Genomic DNA, 17024 nt, shown 5'->3' with positions numbered 1-17024 from the left:
AAGAAGAAGAAGAAGAAGAAGAAGAGACGGCCATGTCGCAGCGCTACAGCTTCAGCGCAGTGTAGTCGGTTTTTCGGCGTGTCGTCGTAGTCTATTTGTTATCATGAAGTTGGAGTTGCGGCGGCAAGGTCCGGGCGATGACCGGCGACGGGTCATCCAGCTTGACAATTCTTCGCGGCGACGACCTTGCATCTGTCTCCTTTGTAGCTCGCCTCCAGAATCGGAGTTGCCTTGTCGTCAGCACGTGCTTGGCAGATCTTACGGTGAAGTCGGAGTCATTGCTTGAGGAGGACCGGTGGTCGTGACGCTTGTGTCCAATCTCGATGGTGTTCTTCAACGAGGTGTGTCTAGTGTATATGTCGTGTGCTAGATCGGTGGTGCGTGCCCTCGAGATTGTCTTGTCCTATGACAATCGCTCGCTATGGGTGTTTGTCAGTTTTCGCCTAGTCTTTCACTAATTAAATGAGTACCATTCTTCTTAGCCAAGAAGTGAGGCAAGACTTTGCCCCCGTTTTCAGAAAGGAGGTTGCAGGGGATGCTCGAAATTCCATCGGCGTTAATTATTAGAAATTGTCCTAGCCCTTGTCGCGACCCCCCGATGGATTAAACCGATCTATACAAGAAACTACACCGAGTCGATATTAAACTGAAATTAACACACATCATAATTAAATCGAAATATGTATATGGCAACCGTGTGGCAGATTACGAAACTGCCACACGCGCCTTGCCTTCCTAATTTTCCTAATTGTCAATTATGGCCCATGCGCCTTCCCCATTTTCGACAAAAATAATGCTTGGACTAGGATTTGATCTTTGGTCTACAAGTAATCAACAAAGGGAGCTAACCACCTCATCTATGACACTCATTGTTGAGCAAGCTAAGGGAAATACTGTTTTTGACATGTTCGTGATAACTTTGATCATTGGGAATAAATTTGTTGAACCCGTCCCCCGGTAATTTCTGTAAATAGCACGATAACATTCACGCCATAGACCTGACAATTTAGATACAAACAGTGTGGTAACTTTAACCATTGGGGAAGACAAATGTGAAAAGATATCCGATAATTTATGTATAAATAGATGGTAATATACGCAGCGCACATCTGATAACTGAGGTAAAAACACCATGGCAACTTTGACCGTAGGGATTTTTTTTTTGAAAATATACTCCGGTATCTTCTGTGTAAATAGCACGGTAGTATACCTCCCTCCCCTGGCATTTTTATGTGTAAATAGCATGAAAACATATGCACTGCGATAACTAAACACCATGATAAGTTTTTGACCCGTGGTGGGGGGGGGGTATTTGTTGCTGAAACATACCCCTGATAAATTTTGTGTAAATAGCATGATATTTTAAGCACTACGGGCTTGATAGGTTACCTAGAATCACCATGATAACTTTTTGTCCGGGAAAAAGTTGTTCAAAACATCCCCAATAATTTTTGTGTGAAATAACATGATAATATAAGCACCGCATAACCGATAACTTGCAATATAAACATGATGGTAACTTTTTTACCAAAGGAAAATAAGTTGTTAAAAACATACACTCGCCTCGCGCGTGGGCCTCTTGGATGAACACAACACATGGCGTGCCACGGGAAAGTCACATAATGTTTAGTGTCATGAGGGGCACACGTGCTATAGGCGTGATAAGTTACGCAAAAACATCGTGGTAATTTTTGACCTATGGAAAAAGCTACCGAAACACACCCAGATTTTTTAGGTGCAAGTACCATGATAATATACGAACTGTAGACCCGGTAACTCATGTACAATCCCCCATGGTAACTTTGACCGGGAGGTTGATGTACATATACCCTGATAACTTATGTGTAAGTACCACGGTATTTTACACATCGAAGACCTTATAACTTGTGTACAAAACACAGTGGTAACTTTGAAGGGGTGTAGTTGTTGAAGCATAGTACCTGGTACGTTCTATGTAAATAGCACGGTAAGTTATGCAACACAGGCCTGATAACTTGCATACGAATACATGGTAACTTTGTCCTGAGGAGAAATCATGTGGTAGACGTGAAGAAGTGGCAGTTTTCTCGGGGGTGGGCGCCCGAGATGTGTGGGAGAAGCAGGTTTCTCGGGCTAGTCTGCGGGGTCGTTTGGGAGGAGGCGATGTCAAAGAACTAGGGATCGTATGGTACTTTAAAATGAAAGAAGTAGATGTGTAGCAGTTTTGCTTATATGGCACACGTGTGCCAAATATCACAGTCCTAATTAAATTACCCCGGTATGGCAGGAAACTAAGCTTCTACACTTTTTTTTCTGTAGAAATAACTATGCAATCCGTTCCCACAAAAAAAAGCTATGCAATCTGATGGCCGATTTATTTCAATCTTTTCGGCGATGTTCGTTAAGTGAGAAAAGACGTCCCCGTCGACAAACAAGCTTTATGTGGCGAATTCATCAATCTTAAAATGATGTGCCGGTTCATTATCTCGGATATGTGCACGTGCGTATTTGTAGAGGTGATTGCATTTACGTGTATGCAAGCATTTGTGATTATATTGAGTTAAAAAAAGATGGTAAGCTTTGTGCATTAATCCAGCTCTTATAGACAGGTGTACTAAAAAAGGGGGGTAAAACCGCACCGCGTCTCATCAGAAGAAAAGGAAAAAACGGGCTGTGGGGCTTAGCCGTTGGATGGCAATTGGAAGGTCTAGAAAAATTCTCCTGATTGGCACATAAGCAACCAGCCCAACCCCTTAATAAGGCTTTGTTTGGTAGAAGTGGATTGGGGAGGGTTGGGGGGGGGGGGGGGGGGGGGGGGGGGGGGGGGGGGGGGGGGGGGGGGGGGGGGGGGGGGGGGGGGGGGGGGGGGGGGGGGATTTCAGGGGACTGGGTGAATCCCTTCCTTCCAACCGATCCCCTCAGAACCCCTTAATACCCCAAACCCCTCCATCCACAATCCTCTTTGTTTAAAAATTTTGTTTGGTAGGCAGGGTTTGTTATATTGAAATAATATGCTGTGGAACATTTAAAAATTCAATCTTTACAACTTAACAAACTCCCCTTATATCCTTGCTACTGAATTGTAAAAGGCACTTAATAAAAATGAGACAAAGTTGCTACAGGGGAACAATTTAGTAACAGTTTTTCTCAGCAGAAACATAATTTTGCATGTCTTGAAATTAATATCTCATCAACCGATAAGTGACAAGAAATTATATGAAATGAAATAGCAACGACCAGGTATATTTCGAAGTTCCATAACCCCACATCAGGCCATGAAAGTGTCACCATCAGCGCTGGGTTAGATTGTGTACAGAATCACTAGAATAGGGCTGACTTTCTGAATTTTTGAACGAGTAAATGGTGTTAATGCTCGCAATGAGCTCTTGCCCCTGAAAACAAAATTCAGCGTGAAGTTACCCAATCTGGTCAAATAAAAACTTTCCATCCTTAGTGTATACATCTCCTGTTATCAGTTGGCACCCAAACATCTGATCAAATAATTCAACATAAAAAGTAGTACGCATGTACAACATGTCGATGGAATTAAACCAAGACCTACGTCAATGGTGAATTCAACGAAATCGTCAAAGGCAGAAGCACAAGGTTCAGAAGAAAACAAAAAAAATCTCAAGCAGATCGCAGAGTTAAAATTCAAACAACTGACATCTTCCAAAGTGAAGCAAAGCACATTTAAAACTAACTAGAATACCACAGGACTTCTAAAATTCTTAGAATGTGTTAAAAGCCCTGGAAACAAAATTCAGTAAAAACTTGACAAATCGATATAATACAACTTTCCATCCATGCGACAATCTGTAGCCAGTACATCTCCAAGTCATGTCAGTACCAATGTTTGTAAACTGTCGATGTATAATCTGAGAGTGGAGAACCAATGTTGCCATAAATTAAACTAGAACCAAAATAACACCCCCAGCCCATGACACTAGGGAACAATAACAACAATCACTGGGTAACGGTGTATGGCATTGGATGGGGGGCTCGGCTTCCGGCGATTCTCCTGGCGATGTCCGGGATGGCGCGCCCCTAGCCGCGACGTCCGGCGTCCTCGCCGGCGCTTCTGTCGCCTGTCCCTCCCCGGCCCTCGTGGCTCCGTCCTCTCCGCCGTCGTCGGCTGCCGCGGCCCCCGTGTCCGGTCCCCCCGCCCCCCGGCTGCGCTGGGCGGATCTGGCCGACGAGCCCCCCTTCCCCCTGACTGCCTCTCCGGCGCCACCCCTCGCGCCGCTCCGCGCGGCCCTGCCGGCCCGGTGGCTCAGCCCCCCAGGAGCGGGGTTCTGCCACTAGCTCGCGGCCGTCGCGGGTGCAGGCGCTGCCCTTGAGCTCGTCTCGGGCTGATGGCTGCCAAGGCGCAGCGTTGAGGGCCGGGGCTGCTCGCCGCCGGTGCGCTTGGGCCTAGGGCGTGGCTGGCCGCTCCGAAAGGGGCGCCGCCCGCTCCTCCTGGTGCCGTCCGATGCCCGGTGCCGGCCCGGTGGCGCCCCCGACGCCACCCACGGTTCGCAGTGGCCCTGTGCCCTCGCCCCCGGTGCGGCGGCTGTCGCCCTTCCGGCCGTTCATCGTTGCCTTCGGCTCCTCCGCGTTACGTTTCCGGCCCTCCCTCGCTCCATCTCGCCGATCGCCGGCTCACTCCGGTGCCGCGCCGGCGGTGGTGGCGGCGCCTTCCGCGGGAGGGGAAACCCTACGCGCGTGCAACCTGCACCGCCTGTTGGGCCAGGCCCCCTCCGCGCCGGGTGTGTTGGGCCCCGGCTCGGCCCACCCTCGGCTCCCGCCGACTGGGCCTCCCCCCTCAGCTGGATCGGCCCATGGGAGCTGGGCCACCTGGGTGCCCTAGGCCCAGCTCTCTGGTGCCCTCGATCTGGCTCCCCAGGGGCCTCCCGATTCCCCCAGTCCCATCATCCGCCGCCCCCTGCTCTCGATCGATCCCCTCTGCTCCCCCGAGTCCCCCTGCGTCCCCCCCCCCGCTGCTCACCTCCGTCCCCGCTCCCTCCCGGCCGGCGTCCGGTGCGGCTCCTTCTCCCCCGCCCCCTCCCGCGCCTTGATACGTCTCCAACGTATCTATAGTTTTTGATTGCTCCATGCTATATTATCTACTGTTTTGGACTATATTGGGCTTTATTTTCCACTTTAATATTACTTTTGTAACTAACCTATTAACCGGAGGCCCATCCCAGAATTGCTGTTTTTTGCCTATTTCAGTGTTCCGAAGAAACGGAATATCAAACGGAGTCCAAACGGAATGAAACCTTCGGGAACGTGATTTTCTCACCGAATATGATCCAGGAGACTTGGACCCCCCGTCAAGAAAGAAAGGAGGCGGCCACGAGGGTGGAGGGCGCCCCCCTAGGGCGCACCCCCTGCCTCGTGGGCCCTCCTTTGCTCCACCGACGTACTACTTCCTCCTATGTATACCTACGTACCCCCAAACGATCAGATACGGAGCCAAAAACCTAATTCCACCGCTGCAACCTTCTGTATCCACGAGATCCCATCTTGGGGCCTGTTCCGGAGCTCCACCGGAAGGGGAATCCACCACGGAGGGCTTCTACATCATCACCATAGCCTCTCCGATGAAGTGTGAGTAGTTTACCTCAGACCTTCGGGTCCATAGTTAGTAGCTAGATGGCTTCTTCTCTCTTTTTGGATCTCAATACAATGTTCTCCCCCTCTCTCGTTGAGATCTATTCGATGTAATCTTCTTTTTGCGGTGTGTTTGTTGAGACCGATGAATTGTGGGTTTATGATCAAGTTTATCTATGAACAATATTTGAATCTTCTCCGAATTCTTTTATGTATGATTGGTTATCTTTGCAAGTCTCTTCGAATTATTAGTTTGGTTTGTCCTACTAGATTGGTTTTTCTTGCAATGGGAGAAGTGCTTAGCTTTGGGTTCAATCTTGCGGTGTCCTTTCCCAGTGACAGTAGGGGCAGCAAGGCACGTATTGTATTGTTGCCATCGAGGATAACAAGATGGGGTATTTATCATATTGCATGAATTTATTCCTCTACATCATGTCATCTTGCTTAAGGCGTTACTCTGTTTTCTTGAACTTAATACTCTAGATGCATGCTGGATAGCGGTCGATGAGTGGAGTAATAGTAGTAGATGCAGGCAGGAGTCGGTCTACTTATCTCGGACGTGATGCCTATATACATGATCATACCTAGATATTCTCATAACTATGCTCAATTTTGTCAATTGCTCAACAGTAATTTGTTCACCCACCGTAGAATACTTATGCTCTGGAGAGAAGCCACTAGTGAAATCTATGGCCCCCGGGTCTATCCTCATCATATCAATCTTCCATCACTTTATTATTGCTTTGCTTTTTTACTTTTCCCTTTTATTTTACTTTGCATCTTTATACCAAAAATACCAAAAATGTTATCTATCATCTCTATCAGATCTCACTCTCGTAAGTGCCGTGAAGGGATTGACAACCCCTAATCGCGTTGGTTACGTTGAGCTATTTGTTTTGTGTAGGTACGAGGGACTCGCGCATAGCCTCCTACTGGATTGATACCTTGGTTCTCAAAAATTGAGGGAAATACTTACGCTACTTTGCTGCATCACCCTTTCCTCTTCAAGGAAATCCAACGCAGTGCTCAAGAGGTAGCAGGAAGATTTCTGGTGCCGTTGCCGGGGAGTCTACGCAAAAGTCAACATACCAAGTACCCATCAGAATCCCTTATCTCTCGCATTACATTATTTGCCATTTGCCTCTCATTTTCCTCTCCCCCACTTCACCCTTGCCGTTTTATTCGCCCTCTCTTTTTCCGTTTGCCTTTTCCTCGCCTGCCTTTTTGTTTGCTCGTGTGTTGGATTGCTTGCCTGTCACGTTGGCTCAAGATAATACCAAATTGTGTGACTTTACCAATACCAACAATAATGATTTTCTTAGCGCTCCGATTGCTCCTCTTACCAATACCGAATCTTGTGAAATCAATACTGCTTTGTTGAATCTTGTTATGAAAGATCAATTCACCGGCCTTCCTAGTGAAGATGCCGCTACTCATCTAAATAGCTTCGTTGATTTATGTAATATGCAAAAGAAGAAAGATGTCGATAATGATATTGTTAAATTGAAGCTATTTCCTTTTTCGCTTAGAGATCGTGCTAAAGCTTGGTTTTCGTCTTTGCCTAAAAATAGTATTGATTCTTGGAACAAGTGCAAATATGCTTTTATCTCTAAGTATTTTCCTCCTGCTAAGATCATCTCTCTTAGAAACGATATTGTGAATTTTAAGCAACTTGATCATGAACATGTTGCACAAGCTTGGGAGAGAATGAAATTAATGATACGTAATTGCCCTACTCATGGTTTGAATTTGTGGATGATTATACAAAATTTTTATGCCGGATTGAATTTTTCTTCTAGAAATCTTTTAGATTCGGTCGCGGGAGGCACTTTTATGGAAATCACTTTAGGAGATGCTACTAAACTCCTAGATAATATTATGGTTAATTATTCTCAATGGCACACTGAAAGATCTACTAATAAAAAAGTGCATGCGATAGAAGAAATCAATGTTTCGAGTGGAAAGATGGATAAACTTATGAAATTATTTACTACTAAGAGTGTTTCTTCTGATCCTAATGATATGCCTTTGTCTACTTTGATTAAGAATAATAATGAATCTATGGATGTGAATTTTGTTGGTAGGAATAATTTTGGTAACAACGCGTATAGAGGGAACTTTAATCCTAAGCCTTATCCTAGTAATCCTTCTAATAGTTATGGAAATTCCTACAACAACTCTTATTGAAATTTTAATAATATGCCCTCTGAATTTGAGACTAGTGTTAAAGGGTTTATGAATTCGCAAAAGAATTTCAATGCTTTGCTTAAAGAGAAATTGCTTAAAGTTGATGAATTGGCTGGGAACGTTGATAAAATTTCTCTTGATGTTGATTCTTTAAAGCTTAGATATATTACTCCTAAGCATGATATCAATGAGTCTCTCAAAGCCATGAGAATTTCCATTGATGAGTGCAAGGAAAGAACCGCTAGGATGCGTGCTACGAAAGATGCCTTTATTAAAGCGTGTTCTTCCAATTCCTATGAAAATCAAGATGAAGATCTAAAAGTTATTGATGTGTCCCCTATTAAATCTTTGTTTTGCAATATGAATCTTGATGAGACTGATTATGATCCACCTTTACCTAGAAGGCGGAGTATTTAGATCTTGATGATGAAATTGATAAAAGTGGGATTGAAAAGAATAAAACCCTACATGTTGCTAAACCCACTATTTTGGATTTCAAGGAATTTAATTATGAAAGTTGCTCTTTAATTGATTGTATTTCCTTGTTGCAATCCGTGTTAAATTCTCCTCATGCTTATAGTCAAAATAAAGCGTTTACTAAACATATCGTTGATGCCTTGATGCAATCTTATGAAGAAAAACTTGAGTTAGAAGTTTCTATCCCTAGAAAACTTTATGATGAGTGGGAACCAACTATTAAAATTAAGATTAAGGATCATGAATTTTATGCTTTATGTGATTTGGGTGCTAGTGTCTCCACTATTCCCAAGACTTTGTGTGATTTGCTAGATTTCCGCGATTTTGATGATTGCTCTCTAAACTTGCACCTTGCGGATTCCACTATTAAGAAACCTATGGGAAGAATTAATGATGTTCTTATTGTTGCAAATAGGAATTATGTGCCCATAGATTTTGTCGTTCTTGATATAGATTGCAATCCTTCTTGCCCTATTATTCTTGGTAGACCTTTCCTTAGAACGATTGGTGCAATTATTGATATGAAGGAAGGGAATATTAGATTCCAATTTCCATTAAAGAAAGGCATGGAACACTTCCCTAGAAAGAAAATAAAATTACCATATGAATCTATCATGAGAGCCACTCATGGATTGCCTACCAAAGATGGCAATACCTAGATCTATCCTCACTTTTATGCCTAGCTAGGGGCGTTAAACGATATCGCTTGTTGGGAGGCAACCCAATTTTATTTTTAGCTTTTTTTGTTTTTGTTTATGTTTAGGAATAAATAATCCATCTACCTTATTTTAGATGTGGTTTTATCTTTTAATTAGTGTTTGTGCCAAGTTAAACCTATAGGATCTTCTTGGATGATAGTTATTTGATCTTGCTGTAATTTCCAGAAACTTTCTGTTCAGGAAAGAAATTATTAAAAATCACCAGAACGTGATAAAATAGTGATTCCAATTGCTGCTGATCAATATAAAAATTGCCTAGGTCGTCCTATTTTTTCTGATTTTTCAGAGTTCCAGAAGTTTGCATTAGTTACAGATTACTACAGACTGTTCTGTTTTTGACAGATTCTGTTTTTCGTGTGTGGTTTGCTTATTTTGATGAATCTATGGCTAGTAAAATAGTTTATAAACCATAGAGAAGTTGGAATACAGTAGGTTTAACATCAATATAAATAAAGAATGAGTTCATTACAGTACCTTGAAGTGGTCTTTTGTTTTCTTTCGCTAACGGAGCTCACGGGATTTTTGTTGAGTTTTGTGTTGTGAAGTTTTCAAGTTTTGGGTGAAATCTTTTGATGGATTATGGAACAAGGAGTGGCAAGAGCCTAAGCTTGGGGATGCCCATGGAACCCCCAAGATAATCGAAGGACACCAAAAAGTCAAAGCTTGGGGATGCCCCGGAAGGCATCCCCTCTTTCGTCTACTTCCATCGGTAATTTTACTTGGAGCTATATTTTTATTCACCACATGATATGTGTTTTGCTTGGAGCGTCTTGTATGATTTTAGTCTTTGATTTTAGTTTACCACAATCATCCTTGCTATACACACCTTGTGAGAGAGCCATACATGAATTGGAATTTGATAGAATACTCTATGTGATTCACTTATATCTATAGTTTTGCTCTAGTGCTTCACTTATATCTTTTTAGAGCACGGTGGTGGATTTGTTTTATAAAAACTATTGATCTCTCATGCTTCACTTAGATTATTTTGAGATTCTTAAATAGCATGGTAATTTTCTTAATAATAATAATATGCTTGGTATTCAAGATTTGTAAAACTTTCTTTTGAGTGCGTTGAATACTAAGAAAAGTTTGATGCTTGATAATTGTTTTGAGATATGAAGATGGTGATATTAGAGTCATGCTAGTTGATTAGTTGTGAATTTGAGAAATACTTGTGTTAAAGTTTGTGATTCCCGTAGCATGCACGTATGGTGAACCGTTAGGTGATGGAGTCGGAGCATGCTTTATTTATTGATTGTCTTCCTTATGAGTGGTGGTCGGGGACGAGCGATGGTCTTTTCCTACCAATCTATCCCCCTAGGAGCATGCGCGTAATACTTTGCTTTGATAACTTCTAGATTTTTGCAATAAGTATATGAGTTCTTTATGATTAATGTTGAGTCCATGGATTATACGCATTTTCCCCATCCTTCCACCATTTCTAGCATCTCTAGTACCGCGCACTTTTCGCCGGTATCATACACCCACCATATACCTTCCTCAAAACAGCCACCATACCTACCTATCATGGCATTTCCATAGCCATTCCGAGATATATTGCCATGCAACTTTCCACCTTTCCATTATTATGACACGCTCCATCATTGTCATATATCTTAGCATGAATACTTATGATCTTGAGAGAAGCCACTAGTGAAACCTATGGCCCCCGGGTCTATTCTCATCATATCAATCTCCATCACTTTAATCTTGCTTTGCTTTTTTACTTTGCCTTTTACTTTTCACTTTGCATCTCTATATCAAAAATACCAAAAATATTATCTATCATCTCTATCAGATCTCACTCCCGTAAGTGACCGTGAAGGGATTGACAACCCCTAATCGCATTGGTTGCGTTGAGCTATTGTTTTTGTGTAGGTACGAGGGACTTGCGTGTAGCCTCCTACTGGATTGATACCTTGGTTCTCAAAAATGGAGGGAAATACTTACGCTACTCTGCTGCATCATCCTTTCCTCTTCGGGGAAATCCAACGCAAGCTCAAGAGGTAGCAAGAAGAATTTCTGGCGCCGTTGCCGGGGAGTATGCACAAAAGTCAACATACCAAGTACCCATCACAATCCCTATCTCCCGCATTACATTAGTTGCCATTTGCCTCTCGTTTTCCTCTCCCCCACTTCACCCTTGCTGTTTTATTTGCCCTCTCTCTCCCAATCTCCTTCTCTCTTTTCGTTTACCTTTTTCTCGCTTGCCTTTTGTTTGCTCGTGTGTTGGATTGCTTGTTTGTCGCGATGGCTCTACCTATATTTGGTGATCTTCACCTTAAAAGGTTAGAGGAGATCGAAAACAATGTTAGGAAGTTTATGGTTTTGCAATTTGAGCATAATAATTTCTTTAGAAACGAGCTTAAGGAACAACAAAGTTTTATGAGTTATATGAATAAAGAGCTCGATTATATGTCTAAGGAATTTGATGGTATAAGATCCCAAATTGCTCGTCTTGAAAAGATGACTGCTGAAATTTCGGATATGCAAGCTACCTTAGTCAATAAGATGGCCGCTAAACTGAATTCCTATGAAAATCAAGATGAAGATCTAAAAGTTATTGATGTGTCTCCTATCAAATCTTTGTTTTGCAATATGAATCTTGATGAAACTGAATATGATCTTCCTTTACCTAGAAGGCGTTCCAAAAATTCGGAGTATTTAGATCTTTATGATGAAAGTGGGATTGAAAGAAATAAAACCCTAGATGTTGCTAAACCCACTATATTGGATTTCAAGGAATTTAATTATGAAAGTTTCTCTTTAATTGATTGTATTTCCTTGATGCAAATGCGGTGAACTGGATGATGCTTTCAACATTTTCTTGCTGATGCCAGGATCTCAGAGTGTCGTTTCATGGACTGCTATGATAGGCGGATGCATTCAGAACGGTGATATTCCTCTTGCTGCCTCACTCTTTAGCAGAATGAGAGAAGACAATGTCAAGCCAAATGAGTTCACCTACTCGACGATGCTCACAACATCACTGCCAGTCTTGCCTCCCCAGATTCATGCCCAGATCATCAAAACCAACTACCAGCATGCACCGTCTGTTGGGACTGCACTTCTTGCCTCATACTCAAAGCTTGGAAGCACTGGAGAAGCCCTCTCTATATTTGAAACCATTGACCAGAAGGACGTTGTTGCATGGTCTGCAATGTTGTCGTGCTATTCCCAAGCTGGCGACTGCGATGGTGCCACAAATGTGTTCATGGAGATGTCCATGCAAGGCATGAAGCCAAATGAGTTTACTATCTCTAGTGTCATCGATGCATGTGCTAGTCCCACCGCTGGGGTTGACCAGGGTAGGCAGTTCCACGCTGTTTCGATCAAATACAGATACCAGGACGCTGTCTGCGTGGGCAGCGCACTTGTCAGCATGTATGCAAGAAAAGGGAGCATTGACAGTGCTCGAAGTGTCTTTGAGAGGCAGACAGAGAGAGACTTGGTGTCATGGAACTCGATGATATCAGGGTATGCGCAGCACGGTTACAGCAAGGAGGCCCTTGATACATTCTGTCAGATGGAAGCTGCAGGCGTCGAGATGGATGGCGTCACATTCCTCGCGGTTATCATAGGATGCACTCATGCTGGACTTGTACAAGAAGGCCAGCGATACTTCGATTCCATGGTTAGAGACCACAAGATCAGTCCCACCATGGAGCATTATGCGTGCATGGTGGATCTCTACAGCCGCGCAGGCAAGTTGGATGAAACAATGAACCTTATCGGAGACATGCCTTTCCCAGCGGGTGCAATGGTATGGCGCACACTGCTAGGCGCATGCAGAGTTCACAAGAATGTTGAGCTTGGGAAGCTGGCCGCAGAGAAGCTGCTATCGCTTGAACCGCTCGATTCGGCTACATACGTGCTGCTCTCCAACATCTATGCGTCCGCAGGGAGGTGGAAAGAGAGGGATGAAGTGAGGAAGCTCATGGATTCTAAAAAGGTGAAGAAGGAAGCTGGATCCAGCTGGATTCAGTTCAAGAATAAGGTCCATTCCTTTATAGCCTCCGACAAATCGCACCCTCTGTCCGACCAGATATACGCAAAGCTGAAGGCGATGACAGCCAGGTTGAAGCAGGAGGGTTACTGTCCGAACACGAGCTTTGTGCTCCATGACATGGCAGAAGAGCAGAAGGAAGCCATGCTGGTCACGCACAGTGAGCGGCTGGCTCTTGCCTTTGGTCTGATAGCTACACCACCAGGGACGCCCCTTCAGATTGTCAAAAACCTGCGGGTCTGTGGGGACTGCCATGTGGTGATGAAGATGGTGTCGGCGATTGAGGACAGGGAGATCATCATGCGAGACTGCAGCAGGTTCCACCACTTCAAATCTGGTGCCTGCTCTTGTGGTGATTTCTGGTGATGTAGAGCAGAACAAACTGACAGTGGATACAGCAGACTGGCAATGCCATCCACAACAATGTGACCTGCAAGTAGACCCTGAAGTAGTTCATGAGTATGTGTTGTCTGAAGCCCCAATGTCAGCTATACAAAGGTACAAGCTTATAGGTAGTGGTTCTGTGCCTGTTTGCAGGTAAGAGTATACATGAGCCGTCATACAGTTTCCTCTATACTTGTTTTTGAAAGAGCAACATGAGTCATATGGAGCGTGTATCTTACACTGACGGTTTAGATGATATAAAACACAACAAGGAAGCTAAACATACATGTTTGTGTTTTTACTGGCTTTGGGCATCTAAACCTTCAAGCCTATACTGAGCCATTGACTATCTAAACGGAAGAACACCACAATTTTTCAAAAAATTAATAATAATCCATTGTTGCATTTGGACTGAACCCCACTTGTCATCCTTTTCTTTAGGCGAGTGCAGCACGTGACGTAGTATATGATCTTTGTTCATCCTGGTGCATATCTGATTTTTGTCTCTGTTATGGACTCATCATTCATTGGCCTGGTAAGTAAAGAAATCCTATTATTTGTTTCCTTGTGTTCAACATGGTTATGCATGCCAGTTTCCGTGATACTCAAAGCAATTTGACCACCATTTGGGATTGGTTCTAACTTCAGCGTTTGGCATGGCCTGTGGATTTATTTATTTTTTGCAGGATTGTTGCCTACTTTTTGCCAGAACGGGTGGGTGACCAAACTTTTTGTGAACTTGATCCCCCTCTTATATCTATGGCATGTGGGACAGGCTACCATTGGCAATTCAAATTTTGTCTGAGCCATGTTTCCACAGCTGTTTGGTGAGAGACCATTTTTTGTGAATGCGCCTGCACTTTGATCATGAGTAACAAGGGTAAAGTAGTGGTGTATGACTAGGAATCCAAACACAACCTTTTGTTCTCATCCAGATAGTGTAAAAGAAGTACACTATGATGATGCAAACCAAACCTTACTGAATTCCAGTCCGGCACGTACATGGAACATGGCATTGCGCATGTCTATAGCATGAGATCTGTATTCAGACGATCAGAACTTCGACGGCGACCGTATTCAAAATGCCTGGAGGATGGGGGAGACTGATCTGTGGAGGTGCGGCTTGCTTCATCTTTCGCCTACTTTCTGTGCCCTGCTATTTTTTTGTATCCTGAAGTAATTAAGCTCTGCATGCTCAGGCTGTAGGCGATAGCAACCATGGTCACGGCACTTGGTTCTGTTCATCTCCACAGAAGAATATTTCCAATGCAACAAAGGGGAATGGCGGTCAGGTTTCGCGGAGGCTGAATCTCCGCAATTTATTTATTTATTTTTGCTTTCACACGGGCCTTCTCATTTTCTGTGGCCACTTATGTCATTTTCTCTGTTACTCCTTCCATTGCAAAGTTTTGGTGATGGTAGCAGACCATGTCTAAAGAGACATCTTAACGATCTGTAACCAAACCATGCTCTGTGCACCGGCCTCCATTTCTTTTTCTCGGCAGTCTCTTTTTCTCAAGTGACCTCCGGAGTTTTCACCTTCACTCGATTGCATCCCATTGAGATGGCCATGTCGTTTCCCGCAAGCTAAAAAGAAGAAGAAGAAGAAGAAGAAGAAGAAGAAGAGACGGCCATGTCGCAGCGCTACAGCTTCAGCGCAGTGTAGTCGGTTTTTCGGCGTGTCGTCGTAGTCTATTTGTTATCATGAAGTTGGAGTTGCGGCGGCAAGGTCCGGGCGATGACCGGCGACGGGTCATCCAGCTTGACAATTCTTCGCGGCGACGACCTTGCATCTGTCTCCTTTGTAGCTCGCCTCCAGAATCGGAGTTGCCTTGTCGTCAGCACGTGCTTGGCAGATCTTACGGTGAAGTCGGAGTCATTGCTTGAGGAGGACCGGTGGTCGTGACGCTTGTGTCCAATCTCGATGGTGTTCTTCAACGAGGTGTGTCTAGTGTATATGTCGTGTGCTAGATCGGTGGTGCGTGCCCTCGAGATTGTCTTGTCCTATGACAATCGCTCGCTATGGGTGTTTGTCAGTTTTCGCCTAGTCTTTCACTAATTAAATGAGTACCATTCTTCTTAGCCAAGAAGTGAGGCAAGACTTTGCCCCCGTTTTCAGAAAGGAGGTTGCAGGGGATGCTCGAAATTCCATCGGCGTTAATTATTAGAAATTGTCCTAGCCCTTGTCGCGACCCCCCGATGGATTAAACCGATCTATACAAGAAACTACACCGAGTCGATATTAAACTGAAATTAACACACATCATAATTAAATCGAAATATGTATATGGCAACCGTGTGGCAGATTACGAAACTGCCACACGCGCCTTGCCTTCCTAATTTTCCTAATTGTCAATTATGGCCCATGCGCCTTCCCCATTTTCGACAAAAATAATGCTTGGACTAGGATTTGATCTTTGGTCTACAAGTAATCAACAAAGGGAGCTAACCACCTCATCTATGACACTCATTGTTGAGCAAGCTAAGGGAAATACTGTTTTTGACATGTTCGTGATAACTTTGATCATTGGGAATAAATTTGTTGAACCCGTCCCCCGGTAATTTCTGTAAATAGCACGATAACATTCACGCCATAGACCTGACAATTTAGATACAAACAGTGTGGTAACTTTAACCATTGGGGAAGACAAATGTGAAAAGATATCCGATAATTTATGTATAAATAGATGGTAATATACGCAGCGCACATCTGATAACTGAGGTAAAAACACCATGGCAACTTTGACCGTAGGGATTTTTTTTTTGAAAATATACTCCGGTATCTTCTGTGTAAATAGCACGGTAGTATACCTCCCTCCCCTGGCATTTTTATGTGTAAATAGCATGAAAACATATGCACTGCGATAACTAAACACCATGATAAGTTTTTGACCCGTGGGTGGGGGGGGGGGGTATTTGCTGAAACATACCCCTGATAAATTTTGTGTAAATAGTATGATATTTTAAGCACTACGGGCTTGATAGGTTACCTAGAATCACCATGATAACTTTTTGTCCCGGGAAAAGTTGTTCAAAACATCCCCAATATTTTTTGTGTGTAAATAACATGATAATATAAGCACCGCATAACCGATAACTTGCAATATAAACATGTTGGTAACTTTTTTACCGAAGGAAACTAAGTTGTTAAAAACATACACTCGCCTCGCGCGTGGGCCTCTTGGATGAACACAACACATGGCATGCCACGGGAAAGTCATATAATGTTTAGTGTCATGAGGGGCACACGTGCTATAGGCGTGATAAGTTACGCAAAAACATCGTGGTAATTTTTGACCTATGGAAAAAGCTACCGAAACACACCCAGATTTTTAGGTGCAAGTACCATGATAATATACGAACTGTATACCCGGTAACTCATGTACAATCCCTCATGGTAACTTTGATCGGGGAAGGTTGATGTACATATACCCTGATAACTTATATGTAAGTACCACGGTATTTTACACATCGAAGACCTTATAACTTGTGTACAAAATACAGTGGTAACTTTGAAGGGATGTAGTTGTTGAAGCATAGATACCTCGTACGTTCTATGTAAATAGCACGGTAAGTTATGCAACACAGGTCTGATAACTTGCATACGAATACCATGGTAACTTTGTCCTGAGGAGAAATCATGTGATAGACGTGAAGAAGTGGCAGTTTTCTCG

The 17024-nt window shown here is 43.6% G+C and overlaps 1 protein-coding gene across 1 annotated transcript; it reads left to right on the top strand.

The window, feature by feature from the left end:
* Positions 1 to 11755: 11755 nt before the first annotated feature.
* Positions 11756 to 14771, top strand: LOC125515478 (pentatricopeptide repeat-containing protein At2g27610-like). The gene is made up of 4 exons (XM_048680950.1): positions 11756 to 13503; positions 13792 to 13885; positions 14037 to 14466; positions 14550 to 14771. The coding sequence occupies exon 1, from the start codon at positions 11794 to 11796 to the stop codon at positions 13330 to 13332; it is 1539 nt and encodes a 512-aa protein (XP_048536907.1). The 5' UTR covers positions 11756 to 11793; the 3' UTR covers positions 13333 to 13503; positions 13792 to 13885; positions 14037 to 14466; positions 14550 to 14771.
* Positions 14772 to 17024: the final 2253 nt, after the last annotated feature.

This window comes from Triticum urartu, chromosome 6 (assembly GCF_003073215.2).
Source record: "Triticum urartu cultivar G1812 chromosome 6, Tu2.1, whole genome shotgun sequence".
Classification (NCBI taxonomy): domain Eukaryota; kingdom Viridiplantae; phylum Streptophyta; class Magnoliopsida; order Poales; family Poaceae; genus Triticum; species Triticum urartu.
Note: the sequence above shows the minus strand (reverse complement) of the source record. Positions and strands in the feature narration are given on the sequence as shown.

Excerpts from the sequence above, each read along its gene's own strand:
- LOC125515478 (XM_048680950.1), top strand. The coding sequence starts at position 11,794 with ATGCCAGGATCTCAGAGTGTCGTTTCATGGACTGCTATGATAGGCGGA.